General features: G+C 39.2%; 1 protein-coding gene across 2 annotated transcripts in view; it reads left to right on the forward strand.

The window, feature by feature from the left end:
* The first annotated feature begins 1,917 nt into the window (after window positions 1-1,917).
* Window positions 1,918-18,638, forward strand: part of cmip (c-Maf inducing protein) — a 55,749-nt gene continuing 39,028 nt past the window's right edge. Inside the window, exons 1-2 of one of the 2 annotated variants that reach the window (XM_077568523.1) lie at window positions 1,918-2,428; window positions 2,527-2,830. In XM_077568523.1, coding sequence (XP_077424649.1) covers window positions 2,600-2,830 — 231 coding nt within the window. In that variant the 5' untranslated portion in view covers window positions 1,918-2,428; window positions 2,527-2,599. Of the gene's footprint in view, window positions 2,831-18,638 lie in introns of both variants that reach the window. The other variant, XM_077568522.1, reaches the window with a different exon arrangement.

The raw sequence follows: 18,638 nt of genomic DNA on the forward strand, positions 1-18,638 counted from the left end.
AGCGAGGAAATTAACCTCATCTCAAATATGTCTGCTTTTTTTTTTTCTCTTCCTTTCTTCCACATTGTGGGGTGACTTTTGAAAAGTAGTTACCATGTTAAAAATCTGAATGTGTGTGTACCGTACCTCTTGTGCACAAATGGGTGTACAGCCAGCATTTCAGCAGAAACATAATCTGATACGAGAAGATGGAATGTGGGGGCAGAGTACAGTAATGGAGAATTTAACAAAAGAATTACATGAAAAAATCCAAGTCACTTGTTACTGTGAGCTGACACCCTTGAGGAAGTATCGACTGTCAAGTCTAGCCTGGCGCTATAAATGATGCTGCCAGTCAACCATGTGACTGTCAAATCAGTGATCCTACAAAAAGAAGAATCTTCCACTGCCAATAATGGGAAAATTAATGGTTTCATCCGGCTAAAGTTAAGTCTCACACCATTTACTCTTAAGTGTTCAGGTTTCACCTGTGAACCAGGGAAGTGTCTTACAAGTTAAATAATTTGTGAGGCTATCAATCAGACCAATATATGAAGGAAAAGAAGAAAATGCAAAGGGCAGTAGCTCAGAGAGTGCAGTAGTAGTTGAAGAATTACTATTTTGGTATTAATAATGACTTTTTATTTGCCATTACTGTGCTTATAGTGTACTTCTGTCCCTAGCTAACAACCAGTCAGAGCCAGCACCGTTTTGCATGCTACAGTTAATGGTCCATTCATTCAAATCATATAATCTCTTCATTCTTCACATTTCTAAATAATGACTAAATTGTATTCCTGCTTGTATTATGAATATCTTAAGCAAGGTTATGGATATGAGTGAATTTTATTTTATGAAACCATGACTGTGGATTGTATGATACATACTAACTTCTCAGCCATGTTATTTGTTGAATGGGTGGATATAATTGACATTGACTGCAATAACCAAGCATTTTATTCTAAAAACAGATTCTTATGACGTTTTTATTCAAACATGACTCGTGATCATTCCTAGATAGCACGTAGCTCTGCCATTGATGCTGATTGGTCCCATTAGCTGTCTATTTTGTAAATGGATTCATGGGCTGCTCCCTCTTAATAGTGAGCCAGTCTTTTGCGATAAAAATGAGTAAAACAATAATTAGGGGATGGGCGAGTGCAGGTCAGTATTGGTGCCAATACTAGCCTTAGTTTAATGTATCGGCACTGCAATGGGGGCTGCCATCTTGTGGCCGTTTTCTGATCAAGAACTAGAAATAGGAATAATAGAAAAGTGCCATTGATTTCGCGGAATTTTAAGGAAAAATGCTAAATATGGGAAATAGGTCTTTCTTTAAAATCATCTGTCTGGATTTGATTTTTATCCATCAAAAGTCCTAGTGGTATCGATACTTGGTAGCATCGGGAGAAAGGGGGGGGGGTAGTATTGAACAAGCCTACTACTACTACTACTACTACTACTAATAATAATAATAATAATAATGATAATAATAATAATAAAAATAAAATTGTAATAAAGATGCCTGTATGCCAGATGGCCAGTCCAGCCCTGGCAAACACACGACATGCCCAAAAAACACAACACAGAATCTTGTCAATATATCGTGTTAATTACATTCGTATTATTTGCTGCCGTTTGATTTAAAAAAAAAATCCTGCTATGAACGAATACCATTGTTTTATTTTTGGATGTGTAATACTCCCATTTTTAACACACATATATATATATATACATACTGTATGCAGCTGGTTTTCATTTAAATCAAAACGATTACAAGAAATGTGGTGGATGGAGAAGGAGAAAAAGAAGGAGGAGGAGTATGCAGCCTTCCGCAGACAGTCAAGCGCAAAAGACACAAGAAGAAGGCTCATCCGCTCGCCTCCCCATTGACGTCAGTCCCGTATCACATGAACCGGCGCCGACCAATCAGAGCGGCGCTGCTGGAGAGAGCTGGCTCATTTACAGCAAGATAGGGGGAAAATACGGAATAAAAGGAAACCGAGCCAGTGAGCCTGTAATGAGCACAAAATCCCGGGGAGGAAGCGAGACCGGCCGCAATTGGAGCTTTCTTTCCTTTTCGTACCCCTCGCCGCGTCTTTCTGCCGGTGGATTATTCGTTTTGGCTCGGCGGCGGACCAAATGGATAAGGCCATGGCCCTAACATATTGAATCGCTCATTGGCAGCGGAGGGGAGTCGAGACGCGCACCGCGGACACATTTCATGGAGCGTTGTGCGGGGAGGAAAATGGTGGATTGTTTACAGTGTATCATAAAAGCCTTCCCCCGTGTGGATATCCTGCCATAAAAGTGCTCTAAGGCTCCTTTTAGCGCCCGTCTCGGCCTCGTCTCTCCAGTAATTAGTCGTGTTCGAGCACCATTAGGTAGGTAGGTGCCCCCTCCCCCAGCTCGATCAGACACTGCTCATTTGTCATATACATACATGTAGGTAGGTGTCTTGTTGTGTGGGTGTTTTGTGTCAAGCGATCGTCCTCCTCTGCTCATTTCGGGAAAACTGTTGGATTACTGGATTATGGATTTCAACAGCGCCGGCGGAGGCAACGAGCTGCACAACAACCAGTTTTATCAGTGCGAGGAAAGCAAGCCTTTACTGGGGGACATGACGGAGGGGAATAATAACGCCAAAGTTGCCGCGGGGCCGTGTAAGAGGAGCCTGCAACACTGCAGCAGCAGCGGGATGCGCTACAAGCTGCTACACGAGGGCGACATCCAGGTGTGCGTGGTCAAGCACCCTCGCACCTTCCTCAGCAAGATCCTCACCTCCAAGTTCCTGCGCAGATGGGAGCCGCATCACCTCACGCTCACGGACAGCAGCCTGACCTCTGCCACCGTGAGAATCTTCATTGTATTCCCTGCGCGTGCGTGTGTCGTTATACAATTAATACACTGCGTCTCGCATTCCACAGGCAGCGTCGATGTTTTGTTTTTTTTCTTGTCTGGACGCAGCAGACGAACGCCAAGATTGTGCACAATCTGTTTGACGCAGTTGGCGAGAAAGCAGCGTGTCAGCATGTTGATGATAACACTGACGTTGTGTTTGACAGGCGCCTTCGTCGGCGCACCTTCTGAGTCGATCATACCTGTGGTAGCTCACAGGTGTTTCGGTTTTCATACGGGGTGCGCAGTCGGACAGCTTTCAACATCACTTCTTCCTACCATTTCCTCTTTGGTCTGCGGGTTAGGAGAGTGCTTAGCACATCCACCTCACAGTTCTGAGGGTTCAGTTCAGAGTTCTTTTGGGCTTTGAATCCGTCCAGTGGCCTTTCTTGTGTGGATTTTACGTACGTTCGATTACTTCGGATGCTCTAGCTTCCTCGCACATTCCAAAAACATGCATGTTGTGTTTATTGATGACTGTAAATAGTCGTCAGGTGTGAACGGCTGTTTGTGTATAAATGCGCTGCAATTGGCTGTTGGCCGGGTCAGGGCCAAAGTCAACTGGGAACTCCAGCTCCCCTGCAGCCCAGCAGTCGGGACCTCAGTGGTGTAGTCCAAGGGTATACATGAGTACAGCAGCGTATTGTATACCCAGTACCCACATGTTTTTCAGTCAGCATTGTGTATACCTAAATGGTATACACAAGGATGTTGAAGCCATGACCGACCCTCCTTTGCCTCTAATTGGCTGATATTCGCCAACCAATTTCATACAAAACAACCAAACTAACTTACAGCAATTATTGTACTTCTGACAGAGTGGAGTTTTATTAATGCCCAAAGGACATAGTGAGACAATGTTGAGTATTGTGAAGCGATGTGTAAACGTAGTCATTCAACGAGTATATTATTTGTTTTTATAGCATATATCCTGTTCAGGGAAACCAGAGCCTATGCTCCACTGACCAGTGACCATTATGACCAACATTAAAATTCAGTAGCGTTGTAGGTCTAGGCGTCCATAAAAATAATATTTTTGTAAGTCACTGTAATATTATCTATCTATCTATCTGTAAATTAGTGAATTCTGCTCATGCTAATGTAAAAATAAATATCCCTGTGCCATCTAAGGGAGAGCATGTTTATTTGGAAGTGTGTGTCATAGTTTTAAGGAAATAATATAGTTCCGCTCACAAGACCTGTTTACAAATCTGACTAATGTGATTCTAATTTCTAACTTGCCATGTTAGCGTAACTATCAGTGATTGCTGTAAAGTATTGAGCCTGCCAAAAGTTGGTCTGAGTATAAGAGGTTTGTTGTCCTTTTTCACAAAGTGAAGTTACCACAGCACTGTACAGTAGTGTTACTTTTATCCACCATTTTAAAATTTTGTCTCAGTTTTATTTAAGTCCATTTTCAATCATGCTTTGTTATCATCCCTCATCCCGTTTTTATTTAGTCCATTTTTAGTCAACTAGAAATCTAGCATTTTAGTCCAAGGAACCATCATTTTATTCTTCTAGTTTTAGTCAACAAAAACTGTCAACATTTTAGTCTAGTTTTAGTCAGGGCAATAATCTTACCCCTGTATATATTTTTTTGTCAACAGATAATGTTGAACATTTCGAATCTAAAACTATTTCACAAATAATTTTCTCTCATCTTTTTTCTTGAAAAACAACTTCACACACAATTACAGTATATCAACACGTGACATGACTATTATGCCTCCATGCTATGAGCTAGTAAATTAGCTAGCATTACTTAGCGGACGGATTAACATTATTGTTGGAACGTTATAGCCGTTGGATTAATGTTAGGTTAATATTAACTATAATTTACCTTTCACTGTGACTCCACTTCCTGTCTGTCACATGTGTTTGTGCACGTTGCACTCGCTAGCTGCTGATTTGAAAGGGGCTGTGACACATGACAGATTAGCAGAGACAAGATTTTACAAAATCACATCATTTTCGTCCAAATGTCCATAGATTTTAGTCCAGTTTTTATTAAGTGAAGTACATTTTCATTAGTCGACGAAAATGCATACTGATTTAGTCCCAGTTATTTATTGAGGGTTTTAGTCTAGTCTAGTTTTAGTCCAGTGAAAAATGTGTGTTGACGAAATTATTAGTGACAAAATTAACACTACTGTACAGAGTTTAAGAACAGGCTAATGAACTTACAGATATTTACTGTGCAGAATGGACCTTCAAATCACAAAGTTCAATGTCGTCCGTCTTAAGTGACTTGACAAGCCAATTCTCCAATCATGACAGTGCCAGTTGCCTATTTTGCACTTGCAATGGCAACATTAGCTAATTAATTGATATTTAATTTTAAAGCCAAACGTATACGGTCAGTCATCATGTCTCAAGTCTAGTAAAGTGTCGAGTCGTTAACACCCAAGTTAAAGTTAGTCTTTTTGTTTTGATTACCTCAAGTCACAAGTTATCAAAACAGTAACTTGAATCCACTCAAGTCCAAGTCACAATGACCCGTGTTGCCATCTTTGCGCAGACCAGAGCACAAATTCCGATTTGGAACCTTTTAGCTGTGTGGCAAACAAACCACTGCTAAGCCATAAATGTAGGATTGATGCATGAAGGTTTGTTCCGCCTTCACATTGATCAGCTGCTGTGTTATCTCAGGATCTGATGATGCAGTCTGTCATCATTCTGTTTTAGGTGCTTTTCTGTTTAAATTGATCAAACTTTAGAAAGATATAAACAGTTATATTATGCACTCACACTCAGTCTTAGGGCAGACTTCTGCCCTATGCGTATAATCAAACATGTTATTGACAATAACAAACCTAAACCATAATATGACTAATATGAGTGCAGTTCACAGAATAATGCCAAGTTAACAAAAGCCTTTATCGCCATCTGTTTTTATCAACACATTTGACATTTTCCGCCCATCACCATGCACTCTAAAATTTGAAATGAATGAATTCACTTAGACAAGCATGGCTAGTGGAAGGCAGGCGGTAGCAGTCCCCACAATTTTGTTAATATTAGTAAACTATATGCAGGGATGTGATTTTTCCGCTAATTCGCGGAATTCCGCTTTTTTTATCACCCCCCAAAAAAAAAAAAAATCGAAATTTTTTTATTTTTTATTTTTATTTTTAGTAGTTCATTGTGTATGCGCATGACTCCGACAGATAACATATTCTGCTATAACAAAGACATTTGTGGTATGCTCTAATATGAGTTACTTTTCATTTGGTCATGATACAATTATTTGTTCATGAAATTTGAACTCTTCAACATTATTTATGTGTTAACTTAGTAATCACATTAGTTAGATATGATGATATTCTCAGTGATAGTTTTTAAAAGCAAAGGCAGTCCAATGTTTTTGAATGTGACTGATTTTGAGTTGACTAAAACTGCCATTTTATATGGTATAGTTCAATATACATTGAAAATTTATGCTGTTGTTTTGTCTATTTCTTTGTCATGTCAGTGCATTGAAAGTGCCAGCGGCCCCCAGACCCCCGGCTAAATTTTCAGATAATTTCACTTTGGTCAAATCACATCCCTGTTACTTGTTGTGAATGAGAGCAGGGAGCTGCTATTCAGGGAAATCGGCACATCAAATTTCCTGCGTCATGGCCTAGTAACATTTTAGAGAAAATCAAATCTTTGTGGCTTTGTTGTGAAGAAGGTATGTTACACTGCGGGGCAATCTCCCAGAACGGTGGCATCCATGTGATTGTGATGTACCTAACACACTTTCATATGGGGATAGCGAAGCTTAGAACCACCAAGACACCCCTGAGGGATGTGGGTATGGCAACCTGGCGGCCGCAGTGCTTCATTATTTGCTGGCGCCGGAGCGCTGGGCGAGTGGTGAGATACACCCTAGAATAGTCATCAGCCAATCACAGGGAGAAATTATGTATAAACAAATAGCCATTCACAGTTTTTAACACACTATTGACACATTTTCAGTTAACTGAGAAATGTGGTCTTGGGGATGTGGGATGAAGCCAGAATACACGGAGAAAGAAAACCCACACAAGTATGGAGCTGAGATTTGAACCATTAACCTCCGAACTGATGGAAATGTGCTAGCTATGATGTCTGAAAATAATTTTCCCAACCAACTCTAGAACTTTTTAAATGTTTTCCTAATACGTGGGCAACACTTTAAACCGCGCCATTAAGTGTAAACAAGGTTGGGGAGTCCAGGTCCAGAAAATAAAATCTTGAAACCATTTGGCTTTAGCCACAGATGCTTCTACTCAACAGGTGGAGACGAGCTCGTTTACCTGCAAGTTGAGTAGAAGCACCTGTAGCTCTTTTTACTTTCTGGACCTGAATTCCCCAACCCTGAGTGTACGGCACACGTTTAAAATGCCAGTGAGGCAAGATTGGGATCACCGTTCATGTCGATGACTACGTTTATATGCTGTAAATTATCAATATTTGGGTTTAAGTAAAAAAAAATTCTGGTTTCTGAAACATTCGGAAGAACCCACTTACCTGTGTGAGCAACTGAAAGTCAGAGCATAATCAAACACCCAAAAATGTTTGTTTTTTTAAATTTTACTAACAAATATCTAGTAATGGCATACTTTTTTTTTATTTTATTTTTTTTATTTGTAGTTGTTTGTGAAATTTGGTATTTGTGTGGTGTGATATTAATTAATTAATTATTTATTTAGTGCCGCGGGGGGACAATCTGCACGTTCGCCGAGGGCACCAAATCACTTAGCCTGACAGGAAGAAAGCGAAGTCATAAGTTGACATCCTTCAAAATAAATTTTCCAAGCCTGCCATAAGAATGTAGTCTTAGTTCATGATAGTTAACTCAATAACATATTATGCCACCCATTGATTGGATGTGAGTTTCCGGTGCCTTTTACAAATGTTTATTGGACAGCAAAACACCGTAGAACTAAAATTTCAGACATACAAAAAAGACAAACATATTACATTTACTACAAACATAGCATCTAAGCTAACAATAGATAATTCAAAATACTACTGACCACTTTGGCCTGTTCTCAGTCGACGTCAGTCTTCTCCAACAGGGAATCATCACAGCCGAAAAGGCTTTTAGCAAATTCTTTTACAAACGACGAATGACGACGAAGAGCAACCTTCTCGAAAGGAAAACGCCCGCTTTTTCAAGCGCTCGTCTTTAGCTGCGTAAAACTTACGGAGCTGCTGTAAGAATGCAACTTCCGGTTTGACATGTCAAAATAAAAGCATCGTATTTCAAAAGAAATAAAGATGGCAGCAATTACACATACTGTACCTTTTACACGCAACTAACTAAAATCTGAGACGCTAGCACAGTTGACAAGTAAACAGAACCTGCCCCTTTCCAGGTTAGGTTAACTATTCAAATTCATGTGAATTTATTATGCGAAGGAGTTAGCTGTCATAGTTCAGGGTTGAAATTCAGCTTTGACCATTGTCAATATAGTTGTGATGCATTGAACCGTAGTATTGTTTTGGCTCTTTTGATTGTGTCACATGTCCAGTTAATCCTGAAATTCCCTTGTGTGTGTGCGCGTTTTTCTTTTTTCATATTTTGTGTCAGCCAGCCTGCGCACAGTGATCATGTGCCTTTGTGTTGACTTGTCGGCGACGTCACATATTCTTGGCTCAGCGAAGGCAGAATTCTGTTGGAGACGATTGTATTTTGGGTGAAGCGTGACTTTGTGTTTTGTTGAGAGAAGTTATGTGGGCAGAAAAGCAATGCTGGCCCATTTGTTACGGTAGGCCTAGCTTGCGCAGTTGCTTGCTTTCAACAAAGAGGCTGCACACAATATTCCAAGCAAGGTGGTTTTACAAATTCCCCATCTTAAAGCATAGCACCATTGTTCTCAAAAAGCAAGAAAACTTTCAGAACATGTAGGGAAAAAAAAGGTTCATCCTTTTTAATCCAGCTAGCCACCGAACCATGTTTGTGTGTGGGAAAGCTGTGTATGTGAAACACTGGTCAAGTCCGCCATCAAAAACCAAACCTGCATCACATTGATGTAAGAAGAGTGATAGAGTGAGCACACTTCCTGTGTGCGAGTGGCTCACAAAAGGCCTGAGATGAAAGGAAAGTGGGTGCGGCACAAGCTTAATAACCTGGAAAGAGCCACATTGATAATGTGAATCACTCAAAGGTGTTCTCCACGATATCAATCTGGGACTGCTCCAGTGTGATTTGCTCAGGAGAGGCGGGACATTCAGTACAATACTTTGAGCTGATTGGGCGATGCGGCAACTTGTGCACGCCTACCAAACATTTGTTTTGACCAATCATGGCAACGGATGAAAATGTCATCGTCGTCGTCGCACGGATTTATATCGCTATAATCTACCCATTTTCGTCCATCTCAGGGGGCGGCCATTTTGTTACTTGCTGTTGACTGTAGCTTACATTACAGCTGCTCAGGACTCGGGTAAGAGCCAATTACGGGTCAGCTTCGGAAAGCTGTGACCACTATAGTGATGTCTAAGAGGGATAGACAACCGATATTGGGCATTTCGACGATTATCGGTATTGGACTTTTTTCAAAATTTTCAGTCCGATAAAAGGTAACGCTAAAACCATTTTAACTCTTTGACTGCCAAAAACGTTAAATAACGTTTAATAAAATCCTATGGAGGAGTGCCAAAGACGTTAAAAGACGTTTTTTTTTTCAAAACGGAGGTGAAACTAACCATTTTCTATTGTTGATTACTGAAAAACGGAATAAGGTAGAAACTAACTTTTTTTTCTGATGAAAGATGAGAGTCCAATCTTTCATTTGGTAGTATGTGTGTTTCCATAGTCCAAACACAACATTTTCTGTAGACCTTGAAAGATCAGTCAAAAATGCTTAAATCGGCTGGCACCCACGGCATCCCTTTTCTGAAAACGTCTGGCAGTCAAAGAGTTAAAGGTGTATTCAAGGATTTTTTTGTCTCCGTGTATTCTGGCTTCATCCCACATCCCCAAGACCACATTTCTCCGGGTGGATCATCTTGATGATTGTTTCTCGATCTTGTCAATCAATCTGCCGTAACGGCGTCGTGCGCGCTCGTTCCTAGCTGCGCATGCGCACTTTGAGTGTTTGTAGCATGTAGCCGCTGAGCTTCGGATTCAGCCATTCATCGTTGTAGCTCCACCGATCTCACCGCATACTTTGAAAATGTCTGAGAGCCGGAAGAGGACATCCGTCTATGAAGTAAGGCCGGCTGCAGAGACTGATGAAGATGATGATAAAGATCAGCTTGCACGTTAGCAACATTTGACAGGCGTTTCCCCCGGACGAGCAGGAGAGCTTGTAGGACGGTCTTTTAAAAAAATGTGACAAACAGACGTTTGGCTTGAATACACAACTATTTGTTTACATTTTCAGTTAACTTTATAAGAAATGCTGCTAACCCTGGGAGCCTTCTGAACTTTTGGGTTTTTTTCAACATTAAAACAAAGAGTTTAAGATTTCAGGTATTTTTAATTTTGGGAAAAAAATATTTACTGTAGAAAACTATAGAGAGCTATCGTGTTTACTTGTTTTGATTTAACGATTACATTTTTTTAAGAGGTACTGATAATTAGTGTTGTCCCGATATCGACTCTGATACCCAATTATGCAGTATCGGCCGATGCCTAGGTTTTTTTCTCTTTTTTTTTTTTTTTACAGGAAAAAGCTGCCCTGCCATCGGTTCAGAGTATTCAAGGGCCAATAGGATATCTTGGCTCAGCATGCAACGAACACGTCACACATCAGTGAATGTCGTGCATAAGCAACAGAAGATGCTGCATCCAAAGTCTTATATTAGTGTCGGAAATAATGGTATCGGGCATGATACTTGTTAGTACTTGCCAATGTCGATACCACTGTTTTTATGCAGTATCGGGGCCTCTCCTGATACTGGTATGAGAACAACACTATTGATGATATTGGAAGCTCCCTGAACATTTTTTTTAAATTAAAAAGATAAAAAACAACTAGCAAACAAAAAAAAAACACATTTAGAAAAGTCTGAAAAATTGTTAAATACGCAATCATACTTTACATTACAACAAAGTCAAGTTTGCGTTAAAAAAAAAAAAAAATTGACACCAATATTTTTTCCCCGTTTTTACTGAAAATGAATATCGGCCTCCTTGACTACTAATAATCGGTATCAGCCCTGAAAAAACTGTATCTGTCTATCTCTAGTGATGTCCACATTAAGCAATCTGATTTAACACTGTTGCTTTATTATGAAAATGCTGTGATCTCATCAGCACTTGGTACTTATGTCAGTGACTTTTTAAAATGTAATTTGTGAATATTAGGGGTGTGAATTGCCTAGTACCTGGCGATTCGATTCGTATCGCAATTCATAGGTCACGATTCGATTCGATACCGATTAATCCCGATACGAATCTATAAATTGATTATTGCGATTTTTTATTTTTTTTTACTCAAATTAAGAAAATACTAATCAGTAAACGTGTACATGTACACTGTAAGATTTATATGAAAATGTATTTATTTATCTGAAAATGCAGGCTTATAACTGAGACACTGCATTTAACAAACAGGTTACAGCAGTCTGTTTCATGTTTGAACAGCACTGAAATAAAATATTAAGGCTTAATGTTCCATTAATATAACATTCTTCCATGTTTAGTGTGTGAATCCTAACCCTAAGTAAGACGTTTTGTTGAATATTTCCATTAAAAAATTGATGTTTAAAAATCGATTCGGCCGCATATTGAATCGATTCGAGAATTGCGTGCTGTAATATCGCGATATATTGCTGAATCGATTTTTTCTAACACCCCTAGTGAATATTGTCATTCACTGTGTAGGCTTGATTTGTGGTCAGTCGTGTAATTGAGGAGTGATCTATTCAATTTTCGCAATTTTTAACTCTTCCTTTTTGCTGAATATTTTTATTATAACTTTACTTGTATGGCTAGCTAGCTAGCTTGTTTTGTTTGGATGGCTAATTGTAAAGCCTCAAAACTTTGACTTAAGTTGAAAATATTACGTGATAAATCATCAAATTAGATGTCCCAAATTGTAGATGTTAGTAAAAGTACAGATGATAGTAATTAAAAGAATAAACATTTTTGTTGTTTTGTTTTGTTTTAAGTTAGAAACACATGTTAACTGCTTGGTCTTTCTTATCGGCCAATTGCCCTAAAACATTTAAATCTCGCTTCTTACTAATATAACGGGGTTGGAGGATGACAAACTGGTCAAGCTCTTATGCTTTTCAGTATTTATTACCGGTAATACAGTTGCCTGCATTTCGTTGCGACTCCCGCTAATGTTTATTAATGTTTCGAGAAATACATCAGTCAGAAAATTATTTACGTAGCATTAGTGACGTTTCAACAATGCACATTGCACACACATTTTAAAATAAACACAGGACCCCAAACATTTTACTTCATTTGAAACATTTTGTAGACATTTGGACTGCAATAAAAACAAAAGATTAAAAATATGACTCACCATACAGTAGTTGAACTTCAACCAGCCACTTATCCTGACTAGCATTAGCTATTTAGCTAAGCAAATACTCGGCTCGGCTGCCCCCATTTATGTTGCCTCGTAGGCGGCCGCTAGCTACGACATGCCGACAGCCGTCCAAGGTCTCGCCGGTCGCGCCATCTCATCTAAAAGCGCGGCCGGAAGAAGTCGCTGGAATTCGTCAATTTGTACTGTATTGCAATGTTGATCAAGTCCACACGATTATAGTACGCAGCAATGAAAGGTAAAAGCAGTTTAAAACGGAAAAGGCACGGCGGCCGATCGTGACCGCTACGGCTTCTGAGCATTCCCGGCTGCCAAAGCTCGGAAGCTGGTGCCTCGGAACTCTGGGCCATCGGGTGACCGCGGTCACCGAGTCATTCCATTCAGGAGAATTTATAATTGAATCCAATTCAGTTACATTAATCATGTATGTTTTATTGAACATGACCTGATCAAAACAATACATAATAATTGAAATCTATGTAAATAAAGTGGCAAAAACACACTGGCAAATCATGACTTTCACATTCCTGTGACGGTTTTTATGCTAAGCTTCCAGTGGTTAATAAATAAATAAAATAAAATTGACATAAGAGACACAGTCATAGTGCATAATTATGCATCCACATTTAGTGTTTCTATTTCCAATTTCATACCTTACTTCTTTTGGGGGGTATTTGTGTTCAGTCTTTCGCGTTTTCTTTCATTTAATGTGTGCATGCACTCCTCATAATAATGTGGCGGTAATGCACCAAACGCACCTGCCAATCGCAATAAGAAAGAAGAAGAAGAAGTCACGCATTACCGCCAGTGGCCTTCTTCATAGCCATAGGTATCTATGCTAAAGAAGGGGGCGCTAATGAACCAAAATTATTTGACAACCATCAAATGGAAGTAGAAGAAGTAGTCTTGTGTAAGTTATAGTGTAGTATGACTTATTTACTATTTAGAGCAGCAAAATGCACAGTAAATGATCAGGATTCTACTTTTGGCTCCAATGAGACGCAGAATTTTAGTTAAGGTAAGCCATTTAAAACTTTTACAAAAAGAAAAGGTTTTCCATAGTGCATTTGTCTAAATAGTGTGTGTTTGCATGTGTGTATTTTTTGAGAGGGAGACCCGCGATGCGATCCGCTTGCATTAAAACTTAGCCCATTTTTAAATTTATATAGCAATCAGCAGCTCGGAGCGGCTCATGCTTCAGCGGTTTCCTTTCTTTGTAAGCACTGGGCTCCTTTTGGGGTACTTTGAATAACAGAAGGGCACATTTGAACAACGCTCACACAAAGTTTTGAACAAGTACGTGCTTGCCTCGGGCACATTAATTTACCTGAAAAATGTTATTATTATTAAAAGTATCGATACATGGTTTTATGAATCGATACTGGGCTATGAAAAGCAATATTGATTAGATATCGATATATCAATATTTTAAACCCAGCCCTATTATCTCAATCGGTAAGCGATCAGGCAGGCGATCGCACCACCTTACCAACCAGAGCCCAGGCTCACATTTACTTCTGAAGTCCAGCACAACAGCACCATTTTGCCTCTGATGTCATCCAGCGGAGGCTTGAGCTCTTAAAGTGACAGTAGCCAGAGCAACGTTAGTGTATCTCAGTCGGCTTTCAATATCGGTCTAATTCTGAGCTATCGAACCCATAGATATGATGCCCCCCCCCCCCCCCCCCCCCAATATTGGTCCAAAAATGATCATGCATCCCTCGGGTTTTTTTTTCAGTTGTTATGCCTAAAATTGGATTAAAAAGAGTTTGAAATTGATTGAGCTATTGGATCACATTGCTTAACCTTTTAATTATGTCAGTGTGAGCATGTGACCCGACATGACGCAGGAAGAACTTGTGAGTGATGTTTTCAGAAGTGCTCTTATTGTGCTACTAGTAGTTGCATGACTTTTTTTCATCTGGTCCACAGTTTAAAATTACATTATGGCTTTGAATGTGGATGTTGGAACTGCGGAGACTTTTCTGACGTGTGTGAGTCAGGAACTGAGCATTGTTGGCTTAGATTTCTCAAAGCTCTCTCATGACAGAAGCAGCCACAGCAAACCCCAAACCACATAGTCAACAAACTCGCAGCTCAGAAGCTTGTTTTCTCATGTTTTGGCACATTGTAGGTCATCGGTGTAATTTCTGCAGCAATTGAGTTCCTCATTTAATGCAGAAGTATCATTCGGGGAAGTGACACTTAAATGCCGCATGGACGTCATACTGGGGAGTTCAGCAGCCACACACATGCATCAAAGTATGATCAAGTCCCTAAACACATCATATAACATGTCATGATCAGGTGTGATCATGTGTCACAGTGAGTGTCTTAACCAACTGACACCATACTATGACAATGTGAATTTGAGGGAGTCACACTTGTGATTATTTGTAAAAATGAAAACAAGGCAGCCAAGATGTAAAAATCATAATGCTTGCTTGAGAACAGGAACAGGAAGAACTTTACCTGTTAGAGAGGTTGTGGTTTTCTTTGTGTGTGTGTGTTGCAAACACAGTAACTGCAGAACTCTTTCTGTGTTTTATGTGTCAATAAATGTGACATGTAACCTTTGACCAAACAAAAATAAGGATGTAAATTAGGGCCCGGCCGATATGCATTTTCTGTGGCAGATACAGATTTTTGACAGAAGAAAATACTGATTACCGATTAATCTCATTATTTAAAAAATATATATATAATGCATAAAATTACACTTCACCCAATTCCTTTTCAATGGGTGTCACTTACGCACAAACGTTCCCTATTAAGATTCTCTGCTTTGAATGACAAGTCCATTACCTTATTAAAAAAAAACAACATGAAATATACAAGGTTATTGTATAGATTTATGTGCCAATGATAAAACCATTCTTACTGTAAAGCATTAACCTTTATTTTTTTATATATTTTTATATTGTGTTATTTGGTACTTGGGACTTACTGGGCTAACCTGGGACCTCGGGGATTGTATTTCGTGCCGTGTCATGTGGAAATGTGTGTTAAGAAAAAAAAAAATCCTTGGATGTTTGCGTCCTTGAATTTTGAGAAAAGAAAGTGTTTGAATTCTTGAAATATCAACTTTACATATAACTTCAAAAGAAAATGACAAAATAAAACAATAAGAAAGTAAAATAAGAATATAATAAACTAAAATTATAGCAACTGAAAAAAATACTAAATAATTCCAATTCTAATAAATAAATAATAAACAAATTCTGACTGCTCCTGTGTGTTATGGCCTCTTGGAAGCAGTGTGGTGCCCTGCATTCATGGTGTATACATTTAAAGTGAGTAAAGAAGAAAGTTGCGATTGAATTCTATTAAAATAACAAGTTTTTCACACATTGGGAATAATGTGTGCCACAAGATATGTGTGTGGATATTCATTATTGAAGGAAAAACACGCCAGTCGATGCTAACTTCCTGTTAGCATTTGAATGGGATCCTCCCTTCGCTTTTAACATTAGCGCTAGGCTTGCGATGTTTTAAAAACAAAGCATATTTTGTATTTAAATATACAGTGGATGTAATTCTTAACATCGTATGTTTAGTTTTACAGTTAACTCCAACTGCGGTGTCATTAAACGGCTTAAAGGACGCTTAAGGATAACCAGAATAACATACGCTACACACTTGTTAGTTGCTAATACTACGCAAACAAAATGGTGCATTCAGGGTACTTTCACAGCATCGGAAACTTCGTTTTTCTTCGATAAACTTTTTAAGGGGAAATAATCAGCCATTTGGCCCAATTGGCCGATTGTTTTGGCTGACGTTTGAAGGCCAATAATCGGCCGATTAATCAGTCAGGCCCTAATATAGAGAGATAAAGTGAGATGAGTGTCAGATGGAGTTGGAAGAAGAAGAAAAATAAATAAGGAAGTAAATGGAAGAAAGAAGGATGTTATTGAGAGAAAGTTGAAGACAACATGAAAAAAATAACAAATGCAAATGAATATGAATGGCTACTTACGCTGCTTTACGCAGCTCTGCTTACTTAACTCAGTTTGGAGCCATCAGTTTTGCCGAGATACCCGGGGGTAGTGCGAAAACCAAATAACATTGAACGTATCAGTTAGAGACACACCAACAACAAAAACAACAACAATGGAGGTCATTGAGGGTCTTTAATTTACTTTGAGCATGTGACTGTGACAGTAAGGAGACTAATTTAATTTGACAGGAGAATAGGGCCAGCATGAAAATGGACTTGCTGCATTCCTTGTCATATCCTTGTTTTATCAAATGGTACAATGATGCAGCGATGACCAGCAGCGGTTTATGTTAATCTTGTGGTATCAACTCACCATGTTCAGAACCCTGAAAGACAAGGTAGTACTTGCCTGGTTTTGAATTTCACGACTGTGAAAATTTACAATGTAAAAATCTTTCCACTCATCTAATTGGAAATTGAGTGTTTGTTTCTAGCCATTCATGTAAACATAATAAGAGCGACCTTTTTCACGGCTCAGAACAGAAGCAGCACAGCTCCTGAGAGTCTCTTTAACCCTCGCTCAGCTGTGTCTCTTATCAGGCTTCCTACATGACCCCAGTTCCTCTTTCCTTTCTATCTTCACTTGCTTTGTGTGCAGAGTTTGTCTGAGCGTACATAGCAAATATGATCTGTGTGTATTATTTTCAACTACAACCCAAGCAAACGGCAATAAATAAAAGCAATTGACCTAAATGAACAAATCTATACTAGTTTCAATGGCACTTTTCGTGCTCTGCACTTCAGACAACTTGAAACTATTGGCACGCCGATGCACAAGATACATTGAGTGTCGGCGGGCCATGCTAGTGTGAGCATGGCATAAACGACAGCAAACCACTTTTGTAGCAGTTTGCTTATTGTGAGGCCAGTGAGGTTTGTTGTTAATCACACTCAAATGTTTATTAAACTTTTATGGCCAATATTGCAACAGCAATCTTCGCGTAGTATTTTAGGGGAAGGGATTTATGTGTGTCAAGGGTTCTGTCCATCCATTTTCTCTACCGCTTTATTTATTTATTTCACCAGTTTGGATCATTAGAAATGACTGTATAATAAACCATTGGTTTGTTTATTGACCACTGTTGAGAATCTACTTAACATTAAAACCAAACATTTTTTAACTCTTTCACTGCCATTGACGTTTATAGACGTCAAGTAAAAACCTACGGAGCACTGCCAATGACGTCTAAAGACGTCATCCAATTTTTTAAAAAATTTTTTTTTTGAAACGGGTGCAAGGTGCAAGGCTTCCGGAGCTGTGGTGAAAGTTTCCTGCCGGTCTGTTGTGCCTAATGACTGTTTTTGGCCCCTAGAGGGCAGCGATGACTCTCTTTTGACAAGATCGGGTGGGCGTCAGTAGAGGCGGAGCTAGAGCGTCGAGCAGGAGATGAGAATGGAAGACAAAGGAAAAATGGCGGCCGGTCGCGAGGAGCTCACGCCCGAGCCGTTTTTTTCAAAGACCAAAAGCATCGCTGAAAGAGCACATTGTTGACGACGATGATCATCATCGATGATGAAGATGAGGGTGGTGACTCCGTGGTTGGGAAGCATTGACGCGGCAGTAGAAGACGTTAGATGGAGCTAGATGGAGGAGGGAACGGGCAATGGCGAGCGTTTGCAAGCAGCTCACCTCAAAATGGAGCTTAAAATTATATTACTATATTGGTACTTTGTTAAATCTGTAAATGTGGTAGCCTAATGGCAAATTATCTTAACTTTAAATAGATTTTTCATGATTTTCAAGTTCATGCATGTCTATTTGTCAAGCATCTGGATTGAAATGCGTTGCTCACTGTGTCAAATAGTAATATTCAATTTAAATGCATTTCATTGAGATTAAATTGAGTTAATATATGCTATTTGTTTTGTAATCAAGTCCCCAAATACACGATTATGCAAGTCACAGCCAATGTTTAGGCTGACGACCTAACTCATTTGCTCCCAAGAACGTATAAAAACTTTCTATTTTAAATATTGCCAAGGTCCTAAAAATGTATTTAGTGTATACATTTATGTTTTTATATGCTAGAGCATACAGAAGGCTTTGATGCAGCCTCTGACCTAAAGAGGACGTTAAAAGAGAACGTAGTTATTACAAAAAATGGCCAGCAGGTGGCAGCAGAGTATAATAAATCAACCAGGGCCATGTTGCAAAAAGCTCTTTTCCCCACACTTGTGAATAATGATGACGCTATATTCTAATGCTAATTGCTGTGAAACGGAAACCGGTACATATAAATATGTTTTTTTTTTCTGATGAAAGAAGAGACTCTAATCTT

This window comes from Vanacampus margaritifer, chromosome 6 (assembly GCF_051991255.1).
Source record: "Vanacampus margaritifer isolate UIUO_Vmar chromosome 6, RoL_Vmar_1.0, whole genome shotgun sequence".
Lineage (NCBI taxonomy): Eukaryota > Metazoa > Chordata > Actinopteri > Syngnathiformes > Syngnathidae > Vanacampus > Vanacampus margaritifer.